At 39.9% G+C, this 27,001-nt stretch overlaps 1 protein-coding gene across 8 annotated transcripts in view; it reads left to right on the top strand.

Annotated features, from left to right (window-relative positions):
- Window positions 1-10,221: 10,221 nt before the first annotated feature.
- Window positions 10,222-27,001, top strand: part of CCSER2 (coiled-coil serine rich protein 2) — a 65,526-nt gene continuing 48,746 nt past the window's right edge. For 4 of the 8 annotated variants that reach the window (XR_003528652.1, XM_027649350.1, XM_027649354.1 and 1 more), the window contains exons 1-4: window positions 10,222-10,281; window positions 10,966-11,150; window positions 22,739-24,216; window positions 25,103-25,305. Coding sequence is in view for 7 of the 8 variants with exons in the window: in XM_027649350.1 (XP_027505151.1) it covers window positions 22,779-24,216; window positions 25,103-25,305 (1,641 nt within the window). In the remaining variant the exon portion in view is untranslated. The remainder of the gene's footprint in view (window positions 10,282-10,965; window positions 11,151-22,738; window positions 24,217-25,102; window positions 25,306-27,001) is intronic. The other 4 variants (XM_027649352.1, XM_027649356.1, XM_027649355.1 and 1 more) reach the window with 2 other exon arrangements.

Consider the following 27,001-nt stretch of genomic DNA (forward strand, 5'->3'; position numbering starts at 1 on the left):
ACTCACTGAATATGCAAACTGTATATTTAGCTAAGTACTTAAAATTGGCCTCAGGTGTAAAATTTTGCAGATTGTACTTGTGTCTCCCCAGTGATACCCTTGTTTATCTCTCTCATTAGAGCAATCCCACATCAGGTATTAAAAGCATCATGGAGCGAGTGCAAAGTAGGGGCTTCCACCCCTCCAGGGAAAAATGACAGGCCTATTTTTTTTTAACTTCTCTCTTCAATACTTCATGAGACCTGTTCTTCTCTTACTAACAGAGTCACCACCTGATTTGGAAAACTTTTTTCTGTCTCCTTTGTAATTTTCTGATTCCCCTTCTTCCTAATCTCTTATTCCCCCCTGTTTTCTCCCACCTTTGGACCACTCTGGGTCATCTGCATCTAGAGAGATAATGCTTCATATTCTTACCTGCAGCTGCTTCTATGCTTTCCATAAGCAAAAGCCTTTCACTGGGACTATAAGAGAAGCACAGTTCCAGGGAAAACTAAGGCTCATTTCTCTTAGCTAGAGCCTGTAATACTTCTCGTGATTTAGATGCATCAGCAGCACATATTACTATTTTTTAGTATTGAAATACTTCACTTTAAATGCACACTCTCACACTGCCTCTACAGGGATGAAGGGTGTAGGTATTTATATAGGTGATTGTACCTGTAAAGAATTCTGTCCTAAAGAAATATAACACTACATTTTTTTTTCCATCTAATTTTTCTCTTGTGAAGTATTTTGGAATCAGTAAGAGAATTTCAGTTGCTGAATTTTCCCATTGGTGAGGGTTGTCATCTTGGCAGATTTTCACAGGATTAATAAGGTATCTCTTTTATAATAAAAATGGCTCAAAACCCCTTTTCCCTCTGGACACCACAGTGTATCTTGAGCTAATTATGATTAGAAGTTCTGGCTCCAAAAGGAAACCTTTTCCCCTGAAGTGCTTTCTGATGAACACAAGAAAATTATGTTCCATGCAAAGGTGTGTAACACTGTGTGTCACTCACACAGTAGCAGAATCATGAGTCTTAGTAGGAATTAAATCCTATAAACATACAACAATGCATGTCACTGCATGCACTGGAAAAGCTTTAGTTCACGTAGTACCATCCTCACTTTGGTAAGTGAATTATTTAAAACATTCCCCTTTCAACAAGATACTTTGTTCCCCATAGATACTGTATTCAAATCCAGCAGCTTATATCACTGATTTAATAGCAGCTAATATATTACTGAGGCACTGTGTTACTGATTAATTCTCTAGAATATTTGCCCTCACTTTTTCTTGCAACTTAGAGTCATTTTACCAGAGTACTGCACTGTTCTTGGAAAAGAATGGCCTTGTGTTTTAAAAACATAGCATAAATAGAAAAACAACCAACAGACATCTAAAACATCTTTGCAATCAAATAAACAGACCAGAAGGGATATTGAGTACATTTGCAGATGACACAAAACTGAGAGGAGCTGTTGACTCCCTCAAAGGCCCTGCAGAGAGACCTCGACAAATCAGAGGTCTGGACAATCACCAACCACGTGAAGTTCAACAAGGGGAAGTGCCGGTTTTTGCACCTGGCATGGGGCAACCCTGGAGGTACAGACAGACTGGGGAATGAGATGGTGGAAAGTAGTGCCATGGAAAGGGCCCTGGGGGTCCTGGTCGCTGGCAAGTTGAATATGAGCCAGCAGTGCCCTGGCAGCCAGGAGGGCCAACCCTGTCCTGGGGGGCATCAAGTACAGCCGGCCAAGGGAGGGGATTGTCCTGCTCTGCTCTGCACTGGAGTGGCTTCACCTGGAATACTGGGGCAGTTTTGGTCACTGCAATATGAGATTTTAAGTCATTAGAGAGTGTTCAAAGGGGGGCAAGAAAGATGGTAAAGGGCCTCGAGGGGAAGCCGTGTGAGGAGCGGCTGAGGGCACTTGATCTCTTCAGCTGGAGGCGACTGAGGGGAGACCTCACTGCAGTTACAGCTTCCTCCTGAGGGGAGGAAGAGGGGCAGGCACTGATCTCTTCTCTGTGGTGACCAGGGACAGAACCCAAGGGAATGGCCTGAAGTTGTGTCAGGGGAGGTTTAGGTTGGGTATTAGGAAAGAGTTCTTCATTCGGAGGGTGGTTAGGCACTGGAACAGGCTCCCTAGGACAATGGTCACAGCACCAAGCCTGACTGAGCTCAAAAAGTATTTGGTTCATACCCTCAGGCACGTGGTGTGACTCTTGGAAATGGTCCTGTCCAGGGCCAGGAGTTGGACTTGATGGTCCTTGTGGGTCCCTTCCAACTTGGCAGCTTCTGTGATTCTATTAAAGCAAATTCTGAGGATAAATTCATGTTTGCAGAGCACCAGGATTTCCTTGATTTCAAGGGATCTAGAGCACAAAATATTTCTCATAACTATCTTGATAGTGAGACTGAAAGAGTAGTAGTTTTTCTCATGATTTTGCATGTAAATTTCTGTGTGCCAGCATTTTCTATCTCCCAATGTAAATTGAAAACATATTTTTAGCCATTAAAACGCCAGAGTTTAGAATTCGTCCTTGAGCTTTGTGACAACCACGGAAAGCATTATTATTTATTGCACACATTTCTAAAATAGTTTAGTCTGTTTCCAACTTGTTGTTTAGTCTGTTTCCAACTTGTTGCTATCTACAGATAGCAATTACTAACTCAGAGGAAAACACCTTCCACACCTCCTGGTTTAAAAGCACAGCAGAACCCTTACTAGACAAAGTAGTGATTGAATCTCTGGTGCCAGTATTTCAGGAAACTGTCAGAATCTCTTGGGATAATGTCTTCGGAAGTCAATATATCAGAGGCAGGCGCTGGCTTGTAATGATAAAGTTACTGTTTTGTCTTTATGAGAATCCAGCTTTCCCACTTGTCTTTATGAGAATCAAGTACTTAGCACTCATTGCAACTGAATTTTGTTTGACCTTGAAAGCAGTTTCCAGAAAGATTCAATGTTAAGGAAGGACCCTGGAGACAGATTGATGGCTTATTGTCCAGCCTGAGCCAGGCTGGGCTACTCAACCCCACAAGGAGGAGCAATCCCTAGTGACCCTGGTAAATTGTATCTCCAACAGCCCAGGGTCGCTGTCTAGCAATCATCTAATTATCCAGTAGCATTCTCCACATGATTCCCAATGCCTAGAACAATTTTGTTTATTTTTATATATATACACATACATGTATATCAAGGTTTATGTAAAAGTTGCATTTTATAGAAATATATTTTTACTTGTACACACATGCATATACAAACATTGCTTTCCTGAGTAACTAGAGTTAATAAAATAGGAGTGATGGAGTAAGTAAAAAAGAGAAAAAAGCCTTATAAGGCATTTTTTGAGATAATATCTCATGATTTTTCCAAGTTACAGTGATTTTGGGCATATAATGTTACTGTCCTTGATGTTCCTGTGGAGCTCTGAAACATTGTGATTCAATTAATTACTGCTTGGTCACATACATAATTTCGGATAAGGTCAACTCATTTCTCAGTGCACATGTTACTGCCACGTGCCCAGAGGAAAAGCAATTGCATCTTTTAATCTGTATCTTTGAGCTCTGTTTTTTTCATTGCCATTTAATACTGCAAATGTAATGGAATGTCAGCTTTCATTTTTTTATCTTCTGATGCTTTGACATGTTCAGACCAGAAAGATTAGTGTCAAGTACATACATGGAACAAAACTATTTTTAAAGTCCTGACCTGTGTTTTGAAACTGCTGTTTGCTACTGGTACAGTCTGCTTGTATTTTCCTGTAAATGTCTAAGTTAATTTAAACCAATTAGTTGCAGACTAAAAAAAAAAATAGCATGATTGAAGTAGCATTCATGGAAACAATATCATTTTGTTTGAGTCAATTCCTTTCTGCAGTCTGCTTCAGCTATGAATCAAGACTTGGAAAATGTATGATTGCTCTTAAAATATATTCATGTTTCATCTGAGCAAGTGGGAAGTATTCCCTGTGCCAGCTTCGGGTAAGCTGTAATCCTGCACAAGGTCCAGCTGCTCCATAAACCAGCTGCTCAGTCAAGGACTGTCCTGTGGTGCACAGGCAGCAGGGACTCCTGAGTGGGCTGAGAGATGAGCCAAGATCAGGGAGGTGGTTTGCATCTATCACGTGAGAGACTGCGCTGTCACTGTGCCTCTCTGGGAGGATTTGTAGCCTCATCATTTCAGGTTGCTGTGGACAAAATCCCTGTGAAGTACAGCTACAGTGCAGGATCTGTTTGCTTTCCTCTGATCTCTGTTATCCATCGGCACTGATAAGTAGATAATTAAATTGATCAGAGGACATATTGTGATCATTAATGCCTCCTTGCTATACGCAAAATACATATATATCTGTCTTAGGTTTCTTATACTGAAAGAGGGCAGGTTTAGATTAGATATAAGGAAGAAATTTTTTACTATGAGAGTGTTGAGGCACTGGAACAGGCTGCCCAGAGAATGCTTAAAGCCAGGTCAGGTGGGGCTTGGAGCAACGTAGTCTAGCGGAAGGTGTCCCTGTCCACAGCAGGGAGGTTGGAATGAGATGATCTTTAAGGTCCTTTCCAACCCAAACCATTCTGTGATATCACTTTATGATTCTTATATAGTCTCTCACAATGTTATAGAATATCTGACATTGGTAAAAACAGTACCTAAAGAAATAAAATTATAGCTTATAAAGGTAACTCCTTAAACCTCTAAAGCAAAATATCGAGTGTTACAATGAAACAGATGCAGATAAAATGCAGGAATTTTATTTAAAAGAGATTTGAGGGAACATCATATAATCAAATTATTGTTAGGGCTGGTGAAATGACTGGGTGTCGTAGCAGAGAGGGTAACACCGAGTTTGCCAAGAATCCAACTGCTGTCTCAGCTCTCTGTCAGTTCAAGGTACAGCCTCATCAGTGGGGGTAAAAAGGAACAACTGCACTCTGTATATCACATTTAACTGTGAGCTAACAGCATGTAGGAATCTTTGTTCATCACACCATCCAGGTGTCCTGTGCTTTCTAAATATTTTTTGAACAAGACTCAAAAGAATCATATTTAGCTCTTCATTTCCAGCTGTGAGTGATGCAGACAGTGTTCCCTGTGAATGAATGTTAACATGAATGTTGTACTTTGAGCAGTCAAATGAAAACAAACACAGAAATGTGATGCTCTTCCTGTAGGTATTCTTTTCCTAGAGGCTTTCTTTCCTTCTACATTTTATTTATAAATATATATAGCTCTATTGCTCCACTATCCACTGTGGTCTATGCTGATTATAAGAAGATTACTAGTTCTGCAAATTTCAGGATTAAATACTGTAATGATATTGAAAATGGAGGGCACTGGCTATACAAACAGGAAAGGTTTCATTTCATCTTCATTAAACATTTTAAGGATTGTAGTATTTAAATTGTTATTAAATAATGAAATTAGCAAACCCACAAATTATCCACATTAGCCAGTTTAGGATTAGCATTCATTTAAAACAGGATCCTTTTTAACAATGTTTACATAAAGATAAGCCATACAATCCCAAATACATTTTCATAGTTTCTACTGAATTCTACTGAGATTTTATGGAATTCCAGTCAACTTTTCTCATTCTGTTAAATTTGGAGGCCATTATTAGTAACATAAATATGTTATTTGTTGTGCACCTGAATGACTTCACAAAGAAAAAAAATCACACTAGATAAATTCCCTTAGCAATGTCACTAATGAAAGGCTATTTTTTGAGTTCTGAGATTATCAGCCAACCTTTCAGTGACGAAATGCAATAAAAATTTTTATCTGGCCTGATTTAGAATATTTTCTAATTATACAGAAGGAAATAATTTCCATAGCTGTAAATCAAGCTGAAAGAAGAGCTTTTACTTACATTTCAGAATCCTCAAAAATCCCACTGAATAATGGAAATGTTAGGTATTTGTATTCCTCTGGCCCCTCAGCCTATGTGAATGCAAATTAAGTTGCAATGACACGTAAAGAAGAAACCTTATCAGACTTACATGAAATATATAATACCCTAATTTGTTTTAACAGTTAGAGACCAAGAAGCATTATCTGCTTTAAAAATAAATGAAAGACAGAACATTTGGATTTTAGAAATGTGCAACGTGATTTTACTCCCTGCCTAGAAAAGCATTTCTGTGTTTGAAAAGGTTGGAGTGTGGCCTCTGAAGACGCAGAGCAAAAAAATGCCTGTATTTTAGAAGCAGTTTTAACTAGACTTCTTAAGTAGTTTAACCACTCCATTTACATAATTTAGATCTAAGTAGGTCCAAATTACTTAGACCAAAGTAGTGTTTTGAAACATCATGCATGGTCAGCCCCTAGAAGAAAGGGCACAGCAGCAGCAAGGTGTAAAGATTGCCCAAGGTTTCAATGGCAGATTTTACTGAACTGGTCCAGGCTTCTTCTGCTGCAGCACCACTGAAGAAGAAAAGCAGTTTAGGCCAGTGTAAATTCCCTATTTTTCCCAGGGAATTTTTTCACTCACTCACCAAACCCATAGATATAGCAACACTGCCTTTGCACATCCAAGGTAGGCAACTGAGCCAATTATTTAAATAACAAAGCAGCTGTCAACTGGCAATGAACAATTCTTCATTTAAATAGTACCCTCTTTAAATGTTACCTAAACATTTAGCAAGTGGTAGATATCAATAAGGCCTGAAAAGATATCAAATGTTCAAGTACTTAATTTGGATAATTTTTCAAGGCTAAGAAAAATAAATGACTTAGTCTTAAATGCGACAAGGTGAATATGTATTTCAGCCAAATGAGTTTGAGCTCATCTCTGTGTTTTCCCATATGTACACAAAAGAAGATGCAGTGATGGCAAACCACTAAAAAGACCTCAACTTGCACCAAGTAGAATTTCCTATTAATTATTTTATTCTTATACAATTTTATTGCAGAATGGTACAAAGTTTAGTTAACTGTGGACACCATGCATGTAAATAATACATACACACACATCTGAACACACTCATGTAAGTATTTCTGCATGTGACATTAGCCCATTGTTTTCCTTCTTTATTATCTCAGCAAACAAGTTCATCAACATGAAATATTAATTTTAGTACATAATTTTTAAGGTAGTACAAAAATGAAGTTACCTGTCTAGTGTAAAAAGTACAAGAAGTTGCAAACTAAATAGGTAAGTCTGGAGACAGTGACTCCTTAGTGTCAAAATAAAACTTGGAAAATATAAAGGATGTGTTCCTTAATGAAAGAATTATTGATAGAGACAATATTAAGAAGGCAGCTGACAGTTCATTTTTTGGTACTTGTCGATGAATAAATTTTACAGAATTGAGGCATTTTGAAATGAACAACTTCAACCCCTAACCAACTTCATGGGCTGTCATATATTTAATCAAAAGTCCACCTAGACCCTCCAGGAGAATATTTATGTGAACATGACTAACTGCACATCCAGCAGAGCAGCTGGTGTGGTTGGTGCTTGGTGTTACCCACTGCTCTGTCTCTGGGTTTTGGAAGAAGCACAATGCCAGCGAGTGAAGGGGATAATAAGCTTCTAGTCCATCTCCCAGCATAATATAAGGTCCATTTAAATCAATTCAATATAAAATCAATGCAAGGTGAAGACCTCAAGCTGAAGACATCAAATATTAAACTGGCAAGAAAAGATACTGCACTTGCTTATGGCTAGGTCTCAGTTTGCAGTCTGTCAGTAGAAGGATTAACACTATCTTCTGAGTCAGAGGCTGGAGTTGTGTATGTAATGCTTCCCTTTTTTGAAGTTAATTTTCAAAAACTATGAATTCTGCTTCAAGACTGGATCTTAATCTGAAGAGCCTGTATAAACGTGAAAATCTGTTACGTGTCTAAACAGAGGAGGTTCTCAAATCTGTTCTAAAATATCTCTAGGTGTTTTCTTCTTTTATGTATCTATTTTGCTTTCAGAGTTCTGTTTCATAATCATTTCCAGATAATAAAATATGAGTTATACCACCACTTCCAGGTCAGCACACACAGCTTATGTGCCTCCTTTGCGCTGGTTACAACTGTTCCCAGTTCCCTGATCTTTGTTCCTTGATCTCCTCCACTGTGCCTTTAGGTACCTGCCTCTGAGATGCACATGGATGCTGCTCAATTGCTTTGAGAGCTGATGTTCACGTGTTGGCATTGAAGAAACACCTGCCAGTGCCTACAGAAAGGCAGTGGGAAATTTAAGACTCTCATAGTGAATCTGTAATATCATTTCACCCCCTAAGTGAGTTTGTAATATAATTGCTTTTACTTTTGGGAAGGAAATAGAGAAGAAAGTTAGTTGGAGGAAATTTTAGTGGAGACAGTGAAGTCATTTTGATGAACAAAGTAGAGAAAAATCAAACCTATGCTAGTGCAGTTGATGCTCAGAAGCTGAGAAGGACTGCAAGAAAGGACGATTGTGTGGTTAAAGGACTGATGCCCGACTGAGGAAATCTGAGTTCATTTCCTGGCTTTGCTATCTCTTTGGCTTTGAGCAAGAGATTTAATCTCTCTGGTTGCCTTTTTTTTTCTCTCCTTCCTGTACCATAGGGGAGTCATTATGTTTCAGACTGTTCTAAGAATAACTGCATTAGTGTGACTGGTACACTTAACTTTAGGCAAAAAGACATACAAAAGCTTCAGTTCTTGTTCCTTGTTTTTTCTAAAAGGTCTTTCTGCTGCCTATGAGGCAAATGTACTGGTGTCTTCATGCCCTGTGTCTAGAAAGATGAGGAGGCACTTGCTGTGCCTGTGCTGACATGTGCCCAATTTCTAGTGAAAAGGCTGTGGTGAACGATGCTTATCAACTACAGAGTGTTGTTTTTTTCCTGCACAAATGTAGCTTGAAGCTACTGCTCGTCTTCCTCCCTTCTGGGAGGCCTGGAGAAGCAGGCAGGTAAAAACTTAAACAAATTTTTAAGAGAAAAACTTTTGAAAGAAGAGAAACTTTGAATCCCTGAAGTTGAAGCACAGCAATACAGATAATGAAATGCTTGACAACACAAACATGAAGGTCCCAAACTGGGGGAGGTGCAGAAATACAGGCCTCAGTGGGGTGTTAAATTCAGTGAAACTACCCTGATCCATCTAATATAACCACCAGCATGGAACTTCCTGAACCTTCTGTCGGTGCCTTCTAATTCCCAACACAGGCAGAAAATTCAAGGAAATTGAAGTCTCAGCTCATTCTGTGAGTACTACCATGGAGAAAGCCTGGTCTCCCGTGGTTGATTGCAAGAGTCCATTGGGATTTCCATGTAGCTGAGTCATCTGTGAGGCCTTTCCCCTGCGAGTGCTCTCTGTTGCAGTGTGGGCAGCAGGACCAGGGCATTGATCATCCCCCTGTGCTTGGCATTGCTGAGGCCGCACCTCGAGTGCTGAATTCAGCTTTGGGCTCCTCACTTTAAAAGGACATTGAGGTCCTGGAGCAAGTCCAGTAAAGGGCAACAAGGCACGTGAAAGGTTTAAAAACATATCTTGTGAGAAAGGGCTAAGGCAGCTGGGGTTGTTTAGTCTCAAGAAGGCTCAGAGGGGACCTCATCACTCTTCACAACCACCTGACAGGAGGTTGCAGTGAGGTGGGGGCCGGTCTCTTCTGCTGTGCCTGCAGTGAGACAAGAGGAAATAGCCTTAAGCTGAGACAGGGGAGATTAAGGTTACATATTAAAAAAAAAATATTTCACTGTTTGGGTGGTTGGGCACTGGAATAGTTGCCCAGGGAGGTGGTGGCGTCACCATCCCTGGAGGTTTCTCAGAATACTCTGAGTTGGAAGGGACCCACAAAAATCATCGAGTCCAGCTCCTAAGTGAATGGCCCGGGAGGGGATCAAACCCACAACCCTGCTGCTATTAGCACGGTGCCTGCATCTGGCGCTGGGTGATGTGGTTTAGTGTTTTAGGGGTCACAGTGGTAGTTCTGGGCTGACGGTCGGACTCGACGACCTTAAAGGTCTCTTCCAGCCCCGATGACTCGATGATTCCCCGCCGCAGGGTCGGCACACCCGCAGACCCGCTCGCCCGCCCTCGGCCGTGCCGGCGGGCTCGGTGATGGCTCGGGCGGGCTGGTACAGGGGGCCGGCGGGCGCTGCCCGGGCGCCGGGCGGGCTGAGGGGCTCAGCGGCCATGGGCGGGGCCGCTTCTCCACGGGCGGGGCGGGGCGGCCGCGCTGACGTCAGAGCGGGCCGAGGGGCGGCTGCGTGTCCCCGCCTCCCTGCGCCCCTCCCTGCGCGGGCCGGGCCGGGCGGGGCCGGCGGCATCGGGGCGCGGAGCGGCCCTGCCCGAGGAGGCGGTGGGGCGGCGGTGAGTGCGGGGCTGGTCGCTCACCGGGGCTGTTCGCCTGCGGGGCGCGGCCGCTGCTCTGCTGCGATGCGGGGGTCGTGGCTGGGCCGGGGATGCTGCGGCAGCGGCGGCCGCGGGGGGCTGGGGAAGGGCGGGGGCGGGCGGGGCGGCCTCCTGAGCGTCCCCCCCTGCGCGCCCCCCCCCTGCGCGTCCCCGCGGCCGCAGCGCTCGCCCCCGGCCCGCTGGGTGTCCCGGCCCGCTGGGTGTCCCGGCCCGCTGGGTGTCCCGGCCCGCTGGGTGTCCCGGCGGGCCCGGGGAGCGCCCTCGGTGTCGGCCCCGCGGAGGTTTGTGCGTCCTTTAATTGGGTGCGTGTGGGGTGACACGGACCTGCAGGAACAGCTGCTGCGAGCCCCAAAGGTCTGGTGGCTCGAGGTTGTGTATCTCGAGGTTGTGTATCTCGAGGTTGTGTATCTCGAGGTTTTGCGTCTCCGAAAAGGGGAAGGAGCAAAAGTACCCAGTGTGCGGTTGTTCAATGACAACAGCGAAAAAAAAAAAAAGGATAGTAACGGTGGAAAATAATAATAATAATAATAATAGTAATGATGGAGTATTCAGTTTAGCTGTTCAGGTTTGTACCGAGGGGGTGTTGTGTACATTCTGGTGATTTTGCTTTAATGACACTGAGACTCTGCTTTCGTCACCCAGAGCCTGCTGTTCACATCGCGTTCTGTCAGATGTACTTTGGCACACAATGAAACGTAGGCAACCTCAGCCTTTAACTTTGAGCTGGAGGAGGTCGAGCTGTTTATCTTCGGTTAAAGAAAGCAAAACTGCATGGGAACTTTGTGCTGTAGCAGAGCGTTAGTGTCCAGGCCAGACAACAAATTAAGGTAAGGATTGTCGATCTGGTTCTCCATCTGGTACGCCGTGTAAAGATGTTAACCAATTCTCAGGAGGTTTGGTTCAACTTGCAGGGTCTGTACTTCGTTTTTTTTAGCAGGTTTGGGTTTAGTGTCTGTGGGCTTTGAGCCTCAGTTTGATGCAGAGGTTATGAAGGTATTAAAAATGAAGTGAAGTTGGACGTAAGGTCTCATTTGTTACATTTAATAATTGAGAACCACTTTATATATTCTCTGAAACTTTAAAAATTTTGTGTTTGAGGAAATCAGAAATAAAAAACTCTTCATCAGGTTAGTGTGAGGTAGTAAATATTTACATTGTTTGGTGATAGTGACTGAAAATTGCCAGATGTTTTCTCATGTGTATAATGATCACATAACTCAGGCCCATTTTAAATTAAATGCCTCCAAGCTGAAGAGTGATTGCCTAATAAATGAACATTAGTAATAACCAGCTACCTAAATGTTAAGGATTTATGTGAATTACAACTTAGTGTAGAAAAATTAATTTTAAAGTCAAAGTTTAATTTTCCTCATGGACAGTACTTTTCGTTATAGAAATATCAATATTTTGGCTCCAAAATCTGCCCAGTATTGTCTTCTAACTGTAAAGCTCTTGAAACTGTAGAAATGTTTCAGGTTTAGAAGACTTTGTATTTAATATTTTTGACCGCTATAACACCTCGTGTTTTTGAACTGAGGTAATAATTTCCTGTATATGAATACAGGAAAAAATGAATAGTAAATGTCTCAATTAACATAATGATCTCATTTAATGTATTGTTATACTAATGAGTAATCCTGTTTAATGGAACTGTTCATGTAAAAGCTTATTGTAGTAAAATCCATTACTTTTGGACCTGATCATCCTTTAAGAGGGATTGGTTATTTGAAATAAACCAGTTAGTAAGAAGTGTTGGCACGGGCTCTCTGGATGAAAAACCATCATGCCATCAATCTTCAGAGGAACACTGAAATTGTTAGAAAGTGTTGGTGTCTCAAAATGGATAAGAGTTGAAGGAACTCTTCTAACTGAAGGTAGCCACTTAGAGCAGTGGTTGTGGTGTTCTCTTTTAGCCACTATTTGGAAGTGTAAACAGCAGCACCATCTTCTTAATTAGAAGCTTTCAGGCAGGGTTAAATTCCATGCCAACAGGAACACTAAGGAGATCAAAATACTAATGGTGCTTTCAATAATTAGGTTTAAAATCCTGTATTCTGTTTCAATTGGAGCAATAAAAAATGGCTTATGTAAATCTCTGGGTACCTGAACACATGTATGTTACAGTAAAATCCCAACAGCATTAAAATAATTATCACAAAGTTGAAGTTTAGCTGGGCAAGACAGATCTTTGCATTTCTTCATAGCTTTGGGACACATACCCCAGTTCACTCTTAAACTGCTGTCAAATAGGTGCATTTTGGAAGACATTCCGAGAATGTTGTTTCCTCTTGATCAAAAGTAGCTGGATTTGCAGAGATCTGGACTTTGCTCACTAGCTCTTCTCTGTCCTAAAAGGAGGATCTCAGCTGCAGCAGTTCTGCTGATAATATCCTAAAGTAATTGAAGGAAGAAAGTCTTCTCAGGGTGGGAGTGCTTAGCCCTGGTCACATGGGGAACTGATGTCACAAGTTCTCAGTAAAATGACTTTCTGCATGAGCACTTTGTGCTGAGCTGAGGTCCTGCTCTGCAGAGTGCATTTTAATGGCCTCGATCGACGAAATGTGGGCAATGTTGGCAAGGCTCTTGCTGCAGGGAGGCTTGGCTTCTTAGCCAGAGGAAATGGCTGATGAGGATTTGCTTTGATGAGGTGGTTGAACAAGTATAGATCAGGAATGACCCTTAAATTGCAAATAATTTATTCCCTGAAGCCAAAGAAATTCTGTGCACAAGGGAAGCATCCAAGGAGAACTGAAAATCCTGATTTCTCTTTACTTAAAAATACCTTGTGTTTTAAGCTGGACACTCAAGAATCTCTTCTAGATAGATACAGAGATTGTCACTACAATGTTGATTACTACGATACAAAACCAACTCATGTTTTTTTGTAAGTTGTGTTAAAGATAGGCTTTATCTAAATGCATTTTTTTAGTCTTATATGTTAAAATTAATCATGTAGACATGTTGATATGTAGTTTTGATGAGTTGGGCGATGCTATGGCTTTTTTTCATCTCAGTAAGGCAAACTTGCATAGGTGGGAATTTGGCAAGGCCCAAGCTGCTGCTGTTTGTGCTCCTCTCCTCAAGTCTCCTGCCACTGTCTTTCAACCTGCATAGCCTTGTCCATCAGTAGAGGTTAAAAAGAGAAAAAACCCGATCTTTTAATCATGAAAGCATTCTGAAATGGTAATTTATAAAAATAAAACTTTACAATGACTAAATTTGAGATCTTGATTAGCCAAAACAAATTATATTTATCACTTTCCTGTAAATTTTAGGAAACAATAAGCATAGATGAGTAACTCTGAAACTAATCCTGTGGACAAACTGTTGCTGGTAACTGACATTACAAGTGTCGCTTTCTTGGAGAATCTTTTTTTTCCCGGGAAACTGACCTAGGTGGGTACATTCCAGGATAGCTCTGTATCAGAAAATTGGTAGGAAAACACAAAATACAGGCTACCAGTCTGTGGGAAAAACATACTGGTGTTTGTTATGCCAAGTTGTTTGGTACTCAAATAATTTTAGGGAGTTTGGTTTTGAGACTGGGAACTGATTTATAGCAGTGGAATAGCCAGAAGCTGGATGTGTCTAGCACTAATGAAATTAAATTCAATAGCAAGAAAGTGATAGTTAGAACATGTGGTTCAAAAATTAACAAGTTTCAACTGAAAGCTGTAATACAGCAGTATTTTTGGTTAAGGGTGGATGTTAAAGAGAAGTCAAACTTCAAATAATACACGATCTTCTTGAAAGCATGTGGATGTGAAACAAACTGCTGTGTTTGTTAGCAAGGAGAGCAGAAATCAGTGGCCCTTTCTTGCAATGTAGGGAGTTTGCAAGTAGTTTTAGTAGTTTTCCTTGGGAATCTCTGCAAGACAGCAAATTAACCTTTAAAAGAATTACTAGTAGGGCTCTGAAACTCCTTGCTTAAGGCAGTCATGGATGGAAAGTTTGGGGGCTCAAGGACAGGTTACATAAGATAGTGGACAAGAGATCTGTGGAGGATTCCTAAACAAGCTGCATCAAATTCAAGAAATCCTATGAATTGAAAGCAGCTGAATGTTGAGGAAGCCACCTTGCATATTTGCTCTGATCATCCCTTCCCTGGTACATTTTTTTTTTTTAAGGCTACCCTAGGAGACAATGGAATTTTTGTATTCCTCACCTTTAAAATAAAATTGACTGTCAGAACTATATGGAGAATTGAAACTGGGCACTGAAGTGTCATGATCCAAACCTAGGGAAATATCATGATTTGTATATTATTTCCAACTTATCCAAGATTCACTGTCTATCTTCCATGATAGTAGTGTTGAAGATTTTCTTTGGCAGTCCTTTTTCTAGTATTTTTTTTTAATCCAGCAGTGGCTGACTTAACAGTATGATTTTTTTTGTTTTTTAGATGTGTAGCTATGTGTTGACATGTTCTTACCTGAAGATTGTGATCTTATTAAAAAGCTAAACTATGCTGAAATAGCATTGGCAGTATGTAGAAAAGAAGATCTCAGAACTATTTTCTTCTGTCTTCCTTCTGGTTCATCTTGTCTAATCTTGCTCACTTATTACCTGTGAACCTCTTCCAGCTTATAGAAGATATCTCAGTACCAGTGGCTCTATGAATTACATGCAGTCTCCTCCAATTATTCCACTTGTCATTCAGCTTAACCTATAACTATAATTCTTAGGCAGGAGGAGAAAGAATGATCATATGTGGCTGCAGGGGGGAAAAAGCTTTTATATTGGTGGAAAGCACAGCCTCCTTGCAGATTTAAACTAATAGAAATTCTTAATCTTTAAATACCCACATAGATAAACTGTTCAACAGTGGTTCAGACAGGCAGTATTGTTTCTGTCATTAGTCATTATTTAATCATTACAAAATACATACTGAAAAATATCTGTTTGTGCCACTGTAAGATGGTTCTAGCTCAAGGCATCTCAATGTTTTTCCATGGAAAAGATGCATCAGTTGAATAAACAAACTATAGGGGTAGGATGGACAAGATGGCAGTCTAGAAGGGATATTTCCAGTTAAAATCAGTTGCATTCCAAGTTTCACTGGACTTTCAGCCTGCCTGTTCTTATCAGCAAGAAAATCCTGCTCCAGGTACATAAGTAGTAGAAAACAGTAACTGGAAGCTGACTGGAGAGTGTTACTGAATCAATGATGAAGTCTTTCCAAGGAGACTTAGAGGTGGGAATGGTGTGTTGGAATCATTTGGTGACAGTGGGTATTGCTGAGGAAAAAAAGGATGCTCCTCTGTTGTTATGTGAAATATTTGCCAGAGAACAGCAGGTGATTCCTGCTGGTTTGCAGTATGACATTGCTTTTCAGACAGATGTGATCTTTCTGGATTTATTCTTATAAGGCAGATTAAGTTACCAATGTGAAGTGCTATTGCTGAAGGACTAATACCATCAGCAAAAGCAGTGGCCTGTTTCTGCTCTAAGTTGCTTTGATGCTGACCCAATCACAAAATTTTTGGAAGGAGGGATCAACATCCACCGTTTCACTTGTAGAAGGCTTTAATTCTGGACTGCAATTGATGTTTGGGGTTTTTCAGTAAGTCTTAATGACAGAATAAAATATAATTTGCCTTTATGATATAAACAAGGAGTGTCACCTTTAAAATTGTTCTGAAAGATATCTTTCTGACTGCCTTCTGCCTTGGTAGCCATGTAAAAATGCCAAAAATCAGGAGTTCTGTTTGAGAAACCTCAGAAATAAGACTTTGATGGGAGAGATCAGAGTCTTTCCAATATGTATGTACACACACAGAGGCACGTACACAATTGTGGCTTATTTTGCCACAAAAATCTTACCAAATAAAAGGGAGTGTTAAGACAGCAGAGGAGAGGAGCCTAGGTATAGATGTGCTTTATAGTATGTTTGTTTGGGGTTTTTTTGTGGTAGTGGGAAATGCTTGAGTAACAGAATAGTTTTTTGCTTTTTTGTAGCCGAGTGATTTCATCTTCAGGTTGCAGGGCATTAGATCTGTCAGGTAGGCAGGTACTGTCTGTCTGTCCTTACTTTGGTTTTTCCCCTTTCTGTTTATTATCCTTGCAAATCTGGTAACAATTTAAAGTGTCATCAAAGAGTTGAAGCAAATAAAGGCTCTTTGTGTCTCTCCAGCAAAGATGTTGTGAACAATGTGTCTTTTGCTGTTTAAGAGCTTTTAAGCAACCCTACTGAGGAAGCCTGACTTGCTCACTGAGATTGAATCTCTTGAACTGGTTCAGTTCACAGAAGGCTGTTTGTTGTGTAACATAACTAATGAAGTATTCCACATAATTTAATTCCCTTTAACAGCCATGTTTCATCACTGGAGCTAGATACATTGTCATGACTGTATCAATTGATGTCAGTTGTTTCTGATAGATTGCAATGTATCCCACCCACCTCTTGTGGTGTTCTCAGGGTCAGCACACCTAATGCAGTGCTCTGTCAGCTGCACCTTGTGTCCTTTGGGTTTCCAGTGACAGCCACACTGTGTTTTGGGTCGTGTGTTTTGGAGTTGGTCATGCAGGGACTGTGTGGTGTTTATACATGCAGGTACAGAGTTGACTTTGGTAGCCCAGGTTTAACAAGACCTTTTGAAGAAGGGAATTGAAGACTTCCTCAAAGAGGATGCATCAGATGAATAGCAGCTTCAGAGAGGAGTGGTGCCTCTCCAGTGGTTTCATCCAGTTGCTGGCTGACCTCTGTCCCTGAGAACAGTTAAGCTTCATTGTCATTTTCTAATGCAGAAGAAACTGTCATTTCACTTCATGTCTATTTATGAATGAACTATAATAACCTGCAGTAACATTTATGGGAAATGCAAAAGTGCACTTTTAATTCTCTTTCTTCCTTTTTGCAGACTCTGATATTCTATTTTACTGGGAGTAATATAATCCTACCCCCAGGTATCATCTTCCATCTCCTTTTCTTTGTACTGAAGCTGCTCCTTGCTGCAGCTGGTGAAGCATCTGGACCTTGACGGCTGTCTTGCAGATAAAATTTATATGACATTTTTTCAATAAAATCCTAAGGAGTTTATGATAGCTCATATCCTGTTTGGTTTCAACCTTTTGGTAATGCTTGATGTAAAGATTTGGCGTTTAAAATGTTTAGTCTCTGTTTTGCTAATATGCAAAGCACAAATGGGCAAATGATTAGAAAGCGTACAGGTCTGTGCAGATAGCACTTAGCCCTTTTTTGCTTCCTTGAGATGCTCAGTGTAAAGAACATTAATGGCAGAGTGAATTGAGAGTGTGACCCTTAGGGATGTGAGCAGAGTTTTTTATTCTGGAAATATTTTGGTAGCTTTCTTCTACAAAACAGAGCTGCATTTCGCTATTTCTTTTTCTCCAGTAAGTGCTTGTGTCCTCTTGCCTTACAAAGCATTAAGAAACCCTGTTCTGATGAGTAACAACAATGCCTTTAAAGATGGCAAGAGATGTCATATTTTTTGCTGTATTGACTGAAGATATTGTTCAGTGTTAGAAATACAGAAACCTCAATCTCTTCATGACATATTTCTTGTTTTCTTCTCCCTTTATCTCTACTCATTATCATGTTCTTTGTCCTAGTGCATTCTGACTGACAGTAAGTAAAATTCAGCACAAGAGCACCTTGGATAACTGGTTTGCTTGGTGTTTGATAGATCTACCCTTACAATTGGATAGAACATCATAAGCTTGAGGGAGGAAGAATAGAAAAGGACTTGCCTCTAAGCTGTCTTGAGATCTGAAAACAGAATCTCACAACTTCAGACACAGAAGAACAAGGTGATTGCAGAGAAATAGAACAATAAGCACTGTCTTGGAATTTCTTGCCATGCTTCATGGCAATGGTACCTTCAGAAAGCAGACTGTCAAGGAAGCTGGTGTTAACCACTGCAGCTTGGACATAGGAAAGGGAGAGAGGCTAAAATTCATGGATGCCGTCATAAAGTATTGGGCATTGATTCAAGATGAGAGGTGTTTTGGAGAAACTGAAGAGAGGAGGAGTAAGGCAGGGTTGGAGGATTTTACTGCAGAGCTGGTAAATTTTACTGGATCTTGCAGTTGAGAAGTAGTGGCATTTTTGACTGAGCTGAAACCAGTCTGTGCTGGGTTAACAACATAAAATATATGACAGTTGAGAATACTCAAAGTTCTGTCTTGGAGCCATCAGAACTTCTAGTTGCATTCTGATTCAATGTAATTCGTACAGCATGCAAAACTTCCTCAGGACTCATGATCCTTGATTCCCCAACGCTTGTCCTGCTCAGAGCAGTTGTTTGCTGGGCAGATCTCCTGCCGGTTTCTTGCATTCTGCTGAGCTCCCATGGTTCTCTTAAAGCTACAACTGATTTGCAGCCGTGCTCCTCATCTTGCAGTGTTCTTAAGTACGTGATAAAGAAGCCTTTTGCTGCATCTGTTGCAGGGGCCTCCCTGATTTTTCCCTTACGACATTCAATACCTCCCTACACTGTTGGAAATATGATATATTCACGTAACTACCCTAATGCATTTTTAGTTACATTTTGAAGAAAAATAGTTCTTAAGTTATGCTTGTTTCACCACAAATCAGTGGTGAAAAGATCTTCATACTGTGTGTCCTGAATAGAAAAACAAATAAATAAACAAGAAGCTGTGGTGCTAAAACCCAGAGATGTAGAGCGAGGTGGTTTTGTAAGTCGTGCACAGGACAGAGTTGAAATGCACGTGCACTTAAATTCATGTGACTAAAACATAAATCTGGAGCTGTTGGCATAGCAATGGGTCTGCAGAATGGAATTGGTCTCTCCTGTCACCAGTCTGTCAGAGATGCCTCATCCAGCAGCTGTATATTCCACGCTGCTGTGACAACAGGAGGAGAATTCAGTCCCAGTGATGGCAGTCTGGAACTTGAAAATGCTGTTAGCTTTCTGGTGGCATGGATCATAGGGATCACAACCTTTTAAGGAGCCCAAACTTTGAAATGTATGAACTTTTAGCTGTCTTCTGCTGTAACAACCGTTCTGCAACACGTAGGGCAGAGTCTCAGATGCAAAGCTGAACTTAGCTGAGAAGCTAATGTGTAGGAAACTGCCTTCCTGGGACTGTTGAAACAAACTGTGAATGAAGTGAGAGTCGATGTTTTGCTTTCTTGTTGAAACTAATGGTGGAGGATTTTGTCAAGGTGTAAATAATCCTATAGAGAAAGTACAAAGGAGAGTGAGAATGAATATCCTTTTGCTTATCACCAGGATCTTGAATATCCTTGAAGGTAAGGATGTAGCAGCTTTTCAGTTAATTCAGATTATACTTCAGAGAGGGTCTGTCCTTTTCCCTGGATCATTATGTAAGGCTAGGCTCCTTATAATTAGCTTAATTCCTGATTAGGCTTGTGTGCACCAGATAATATATTTCCCAAGGCAAAGAATATAAAACTTGTTTGCCCAAATGTCTGTTTTAAAAAATCCATAGATTGCTTAAGTCTAAAAATACTTTGAATTTCTTTATAATACAGCAGACTACAATTTAAATTACATTAAACCTGAATTTTGTGGGATGCAGAAATCATTCTTTAACTTAGAGGTACTGTGGTGCTTGATAAGGGAGTTTCCTTGTTAGGATACTGTAATCTTTAGCAGTAAATATTTGTCAAGATTAAGGATATTTTAGAGAACTTAGTTTCCCATTTTCTGGGAAAAAATCTGCCAATCATGATGCTGTTTAGTTTTGGTGTTTATTGATGGCATTATATTTCAACAAAACAAATGTAACCCAAATTTCAAAAAAAATGGCACAGTAGTTACAGTTAAATAGCTAATAAAATACAGACAGTATTGTTTGTCTTTTAATTTAATTATCTGAAGTGTTTTAAGCAGTCAGTAGAGTTTTCTTGAAGGTAATATGCTGTCTTTGCCTAATCAAGGATAAATGAGCAAGCACCCTTCCTAGAGAACTGAAAAGTCTCCTTTTCAAGTTTAATGTGCAGCACTTGGTGGAGGATTAAAGTAATCTAATTAAATGGCCTCATTGAAATTTTGCAGTCACCTAAGAGATGGTAGACAGATGTGAGAAGGGAATTATCCATAAAGCATGAAAGTTAAATTAACAGCTTTCTAATTTTACTTTTTTAATTTGGAAGATTCCTTTACAAGACTTGCTTTTTCTTTAGAGTTGGGTTATCTTCTGAGGGATCAGAGGATTCTGATGCTTGCTGGAAATCAATTCATCTGGATGCTAAAGACCATATTTTGTTCATGGAGTTATTTAAAAAAAAAGGTGTACTTTATTGCCTTTACTGTATATTGTTGACATAAAGTAAATATCTTTGACATTTGCTCTTAAAGCATAATGATATTTTCCTTTGCAAAGTGTGCAGGTACAATGCAGGCAAAAATCTAACATTAGACACCTAAATCCACATAGAGGCAGGTATCATACATGATAAGTTAAATATTCTGCTGTTTCTGGGGAGGAAATACTTATATACTTCTTTGTAAACCTGGATGAGGGTTCTGTCTCCGATGTGCAAGAATTCCCTGAGTATTTGAAAGCTCGGGATTTGTGTATTTCAAAATGGAAAAGCCCTGCCAGTTGTAGGATGTGGATTCTGATGTCTTCACAAGTTAGGAGCCCCTAAAAGCCATGTCTCCAGTACCTTTCTCTTTCTATCTTTGTAATGGAAATCTCCTTCCAGAAGTGATGCTCTGGGGCATCCTACTCACTGACAAAATCCTAAGGGCACTTCACTTTGCATGAGTTTAATGCCACTTTGATTTTATCTAAAGTGTTTCTTAGTGAGGTCTTGCAGCTTGGGGAGTGACTCACTTTAAGGTGATGCTTGCTGTGGTTACACAAGATAATTTCTGTACTTTGAATAAGTATAATGTTACTTGCTATGTGTTGGTTCTCATTGTGATTGCCATGGTTTAAAGATTTTCATTTTTTTTTGCAGTCTGCTAGATGTGTATAGGTCTGTGAAAAGAAAAATATGGGTAATGGTTTAAGGGAATAACATATGGATGACTGAAATTCTGTCTTTACACCATTGTAAGACCAATGGATGGGACTGATAAAAACAAAATCCAGGCTAGCAAAGACAAGATATCCTTTTATAACTGTCCTGAAAAAAAAAAAAAGAAACAAAAACCTGGTCTTGCAAATACAGAATTTAACACAAGGCTAAAACGTGTCTTAAGATGCAACATTGAAACTTGGAGACTTCTCAAGGTGGTGATGTTGGAATTACAAGTCATTAATAATAGCATTTAGACAAGATTGTATTGTATAGCCAGGCACACCAGCAGACTGGTGCTGTACAAAAGGGTGATGGAGGCATAGTTAGTTATCCAAACCATGGGGCTGGAAATGTTCATGAGTGGGGAAGAAACAGAAAGTACATCAAAGCAAGGAGATCACAATTCTCAAGGCAAAAGTTTTTGAGGCAACGATATGTGTGTAAAGCAGAAATGGTTTTATAAAATAAGTTTGATATAAAATAGACCAAAATGACGTGACTGTAAGTTGAGATATAACAAAACTTCAATTAAAGAGTGTGGTCCAGTCCCTGTATTCCAAATCAGGTGGATGGAAGCAAAATTCAAGATACAAGGGAATGCATGAATTCTACAAAGATCTTTTTGTCTCACATTTTGTTAGCTGGGATTTTGTGTCAGTGCATCGCTGCACAGAAGTAAAACTGTGGAATACACTCACTAACACTGACCTTATGCAACTGTTGCCCTGTACTTCAAGTCTTGTGCATGACTAAGTAGATTTCCAAAACAGTTTCCATACAAAGAGGGGAAAAAAAGCAGCTAGGAATGTTAATCTTGATTTGGGGATATCAGTAAGGTCTGGGAAAAAAAATTTGTGGTGAGGGTATATGAGTTATTGTTTCCTATGTTATGACATTGAGGAAACAGAAAATAATCTCAAAAAATTAACTTTCAGTCCGATTTTGTTTTTGCAGATTTACATTGCTGACCACAGGTTTGTGCTATGTATATTTGTGGCTTTTTAAAATAAATACTAAATATCAAAGTTTGTAATTTAATAATTGTATCACAATTGAAAAGTGCAGTTTGCTGGTCAAAATGGGTAAATGGAAAAAAACCCCAAAAAAACCCCAAAAGCCCAGCCCAACCCCTTTTTAAGTTTATTTTATAGATTTCAAAAGGAAGGAAAAGAAAAGGCAGTTTATGTAGAGAAGGAAAGCTGGGGGAGGGAGCTGTGACCTGAAGAACATATAACTGCCAAATATGTTTTGGTAGCAGATATTTCTCTGGAGTTCACAAAATGTGCAGGGGTTACTTTTTATCCCCACTGTACAGGTAGGCACAGGAATGTAGGAAGCACACAGATGCAAATGTATGTAAAACTGTGTTGTTTAATGTGTGAGTACTCCAGGTTTAATGTTTGGTTGGTTTTTTTTTTTTTTTTTTTTATTTCTTAGATTCAAGCACCCTTTAAGGACCAATGTACCCAAATAGCTCATGGAAGAAAAAAATCAAACCAGAACATCCTTGGTTTCCAGGCTACCGAAATATGGAACGAAAACTTTAGGGAGTGTCTTGCAACCTGTGCCCAACGGGACGGCCGTTAACTTAGCAGGGAGTCATGGGGGCAAAAATTTCGGCAAGCACAATGGCACTGGCCGCGTGTCTTCCTTCTCTTTCAACTGGAAAAAATCTAACAGATATCAGCTTAACGATCAAAATGGGAGAGAAGCCAACTCTAAACGCAACTGCAATGAAAAATTAATCGATTCTGAGAAGTATCCTCAATCTCAAGGAGCATTGGGCAACGATGAGCTCAGGGTGGGTTTGAACAGTCCCGCTTCGGTTGCGTCAAAAGCAGCAAAGCAAACCAATATGTTCGTATCTTCTACCGAGGACTTAACCCCAAAGTCTTTACCTGGACTCTCTGGTTCAGCTAAATTCACCAAAGGTACCCTGCCAGGAAGGACCTCGTATTCTGGACTCAATGCTCCAAGATCAAATTTAAATGGATTTTATGGAAATAGGCCGATGGTAGGTTTGCAGAGACCTAGAGCTAATTCCAGTGCCACAAGGACAAGTTCAGGAGAAAGCCTAGCACAATCTACAGACAATAGCAAGGCTTTTTCCTGTGAAAAAATGGTAAGATCACAAAGTTTTTCACATTCCATTCAGAATTCTTTCCTTCCCACTGCATCTCTAACCAGGTCACATTCCTTTAATAAAGCTGTGGATCTTACAAGGCCTTATCATAGTCAAAATCTGGCTACCAGGACGTCTCAGAGGTCTACTTTGCTGTCAAGAAACGCGTGTCAGTTGGATGTACCCAATGGAAATGAACCGATGAAGTATGGGTTTACCAGACCGTACTCTGGTGTGGCAGCTCCTTGTTCCAAGAAACCCCCACTGTCAAATGGATCTGGGTCAGCACCTTCCTTTGGATACAGATTAAGTCGTCCTTCTCTGCTCAAGCCTACCAGGCAGCGCTTTGCTGGGAATACTGCTGTGGATGGCAGCAAAAGTACCTCTCCTGACACACATACCGTGGAGAGCTCTGAAATTTCAACAAATATTAACAGAGCAGTTGAGAAAAACAGTATTATAGAGAACAGTGCTCAAAGAACAGGATCTGATGAGGGCCTGCATGAAAGTCTGGGAAAACATGGGTCAAAAGTCATGTGTATGAGCGATGATGGAGATGAAATATCTATATCTTCTTTGTCGTCCTCTGAAAAGAATGATTTGAGCGAAGATTTCAGTGATGACTTCATAGATATAGAAGATGCAAACAGAACTATACAAATACAGCAGAAGGAGAGCTGCCTTCAGGAATTAGAGCACGGGAGCATCACGTCCATTGAGCCGTTCACATCTCTCAAGGAAAGTGGAGGATCTCGCTGTAATGCTGATGAGTGGCTTGATATAAATGTGTCTGGTAAATACTTGTTTTTTATGTTCTGTTTGAAATTTTAGGTACTAAATCAAAATTCTCTGACAGTAGTTATTTAATGTAATTGCCCATTGCTTGTGAATTGTTTCAGAATACAACTTGGCTCTCTGCTGGCATATTTGTTTCCTTATGCCTTTTCTGCTTAATAGTTCTTTCCCAAGTGTTAGAGCTCTTTTTGATAAGAATGAAGGTTACCTCCTTTAAACACATCTGTGATATGATTGTGGGATTCCTTGTATCCTTGCTTTGCCATTCATTTTTCTGGGATGGTGATGTTTTGAGAAAATTCCAACTCCTCCTCCCTCCACCTCTGTAGGCAGAGAACAGCTGTAACTGCTTCTAAGTGGTGTAAATAAGTGTAGGATGTCTAATTAAATAAGTTAGATTATAAATAGGAATGTTGCTGGTTTTTTGTTTTTCCTGATGTTAATTCTTTAAACATTAGCTGAAGACACCAGAATATGCTTTTGAAAGCCACATTTTCAAGTCTTTGATGGGCTGCTCATGATAAAAGCTTGTTTTGAGAGATATTGCAATTGAAAGACTAGATCCAAAGCATGTATTTTTGGACCCACCTTCTAATATGTTAAAGAGATACAGAATTCTAGCAAGTAGCTTTCACTGTGGGTGAATTGGGGCAGCATAAAAGGTTAGCAAAGATATAGGTTGGAAGAATACTTAGTTGTAGCTACCAAACCAGCTAGAGCATTTTTCCCCTCTGGGATAAGGGGACAATACTGTAGAATGCTTTCAGATATTCTGTTACAGTATAGTTTCAGAAAAGTTAACACACCAGTAATACACATTGTAACATTTACTTTTTGAATATTGGATTGTTTTTGGAACCTTAACTGTTCCTGTTCTCTTGAAGCAGTGGATGACAACAGCGAAAGCACAAAACATACTACTGAGAATGTCATTTCTTCAGAGATGAACTATAGAGCTGGGTCCTCTTTTGAGCTTTCTCCATCTGACAGCTCTGATGGCACATATATGTGGGATGAAGAAGGGTTGGAACCTATAGGAAGTGTCCATCCGTGTGGAAGTTACGACTCTTCGGAGATGAACAGCATAGTATGTATTTATACACAGAACTTGAATGATTATAGTGGGTTAAGTTTGTTGCTTATTTAGTGTATTTTTAAAATATTGATGCATTTTTTTAATTGATAATTGTTTCCCCTTTTTTCTGTAGTTGATAGCTTTTTGAAATTTTTTGTTTAGGAACTCCTGTTTCTGGACCGGTGATGAGGCTGTTAACATACATTTTTTCTTTTTCTCTAAAGTAAGGAGAAAACAGGTCACTCCTTATGCAATCTCATAGTAGCGCTCACAAATAAAGGAATTTAATTTTTGCAAATGAGAGGTTAAATATCTCCTACCAATCTCTAAACATAGGAGTGAAAAAGCAAGAAAGTAGCTATTGCCTCTCTAACTTCTTACATATGTTGTTTCTGTACTACGTACCTAGAGGGTCCCTGTGAACTGAAGATGATTTTTGATTTCTCAGTTTGTTCAAGCACAGAACATAGTCCTGGCTGTAGCAGGACTATGTGCATCTCAGCTGTGATGCATAAGGTGCATCACAACCTTTTTCTTGTTGCTAAACTTGAAGCTGAACTGCAGGAAGCATTATTCAGTCTGAGGGATGGATGGAGAGTTGCTGTGCTGTGATCCTCCAGCTGAGATCAGGGAGCCAACCTTGAGATTTTGGTGGGCTTGAGAAAAATACTGTCTGTCCTGTTCATATTGCCTTATCTGCACAGACTTTTGAATTAAGCAACTTGGATTTTATTAACATGATAAAACATTATTAACAATCAGAACATCAACCAAAACCTATATGGTATAGTCAATGTGTGTTTCGGATACTGTGTCACCACTGCCAATTTAGTAATGTAGATACCCCTTTCAGACTTGGACAGAGTTTGTGGCATCTGCTTAGGCTTTGATTTGTAATTTTGGTAAGGTTCTTTGCTGCAGCCCAAGAGCAGAACAGCAGAGATTGCTCCTAAAAATTGGAAATAGATATGTAATTATATTCTTTATGTATAACTACATACAAATTCCTCATGTATTTTTAGCTGCATGTGGTATTGTTTGATCAGTCTTAAATTATGATGTTGGGATGTAAGGCTTGAAAGAATTTAGCAATGGTTATTAACTTTTTGTGGCAATTGCGGCCAGCTTGGAAAAGCAGTTTGAGACTTTTGTAGTGTGAGTTTTGTGGCTTTATTGGTGTTTATAGGGAAAAAAACAAGTTTAATGTAGGCCACTGCAAAAACAAACACCCTTATCCACAGAAACGTCTGCATATGTCAGGAAAAGAGAGAAGTTTTTAGACTTTGTCCTTGGTAAGTTATAAATATAGATATTTTGATACATACTGTGTAATTTAACAAACAAGTGGAAGATGCTTCTTTTACCATGCTTTTGGACTATATATCTGGGTTTTGACACGTGACCTCCATGCATTAATTTGTACATGTGTATGAATTGATAGTGGATCAATGTTCTGATTGACAGAAGCTGTTGTAAGCCATGTGGAGCAGAGGTACATTAGAATCCTTTGGTGTTCACTATTTTGGTTTCTTTATTGAAATTAAATATATTTTAGAGAGGGCTTAAAAATGGAAGAATATATTTACTAGGTTTTGAGGAGGTGGAGAAAGGAAGAAGTTGTAAGGCTTGATGTTGAATCTAGAAAGTCGTGTGTTGTTTCCACCCATTTTGATTTTGATCTTGTTAGTGCTTCAGAATTTCAGTGCTT

This window comes from Corapipo altera, unplaced genomic scaffold (genome assembly GCF_003945725.1).
Source record: "Corapipo altera isolate COAL_440 unplaced genomic scaffold, ASM394572v1 53, whole genome shotgun sequence".
Taxonomy (NCBI): Eukaryota; Metazoa; Chordata; class Aves; order Passeriformes; family Pipridae; genus Corapipo; species Corapipo altera.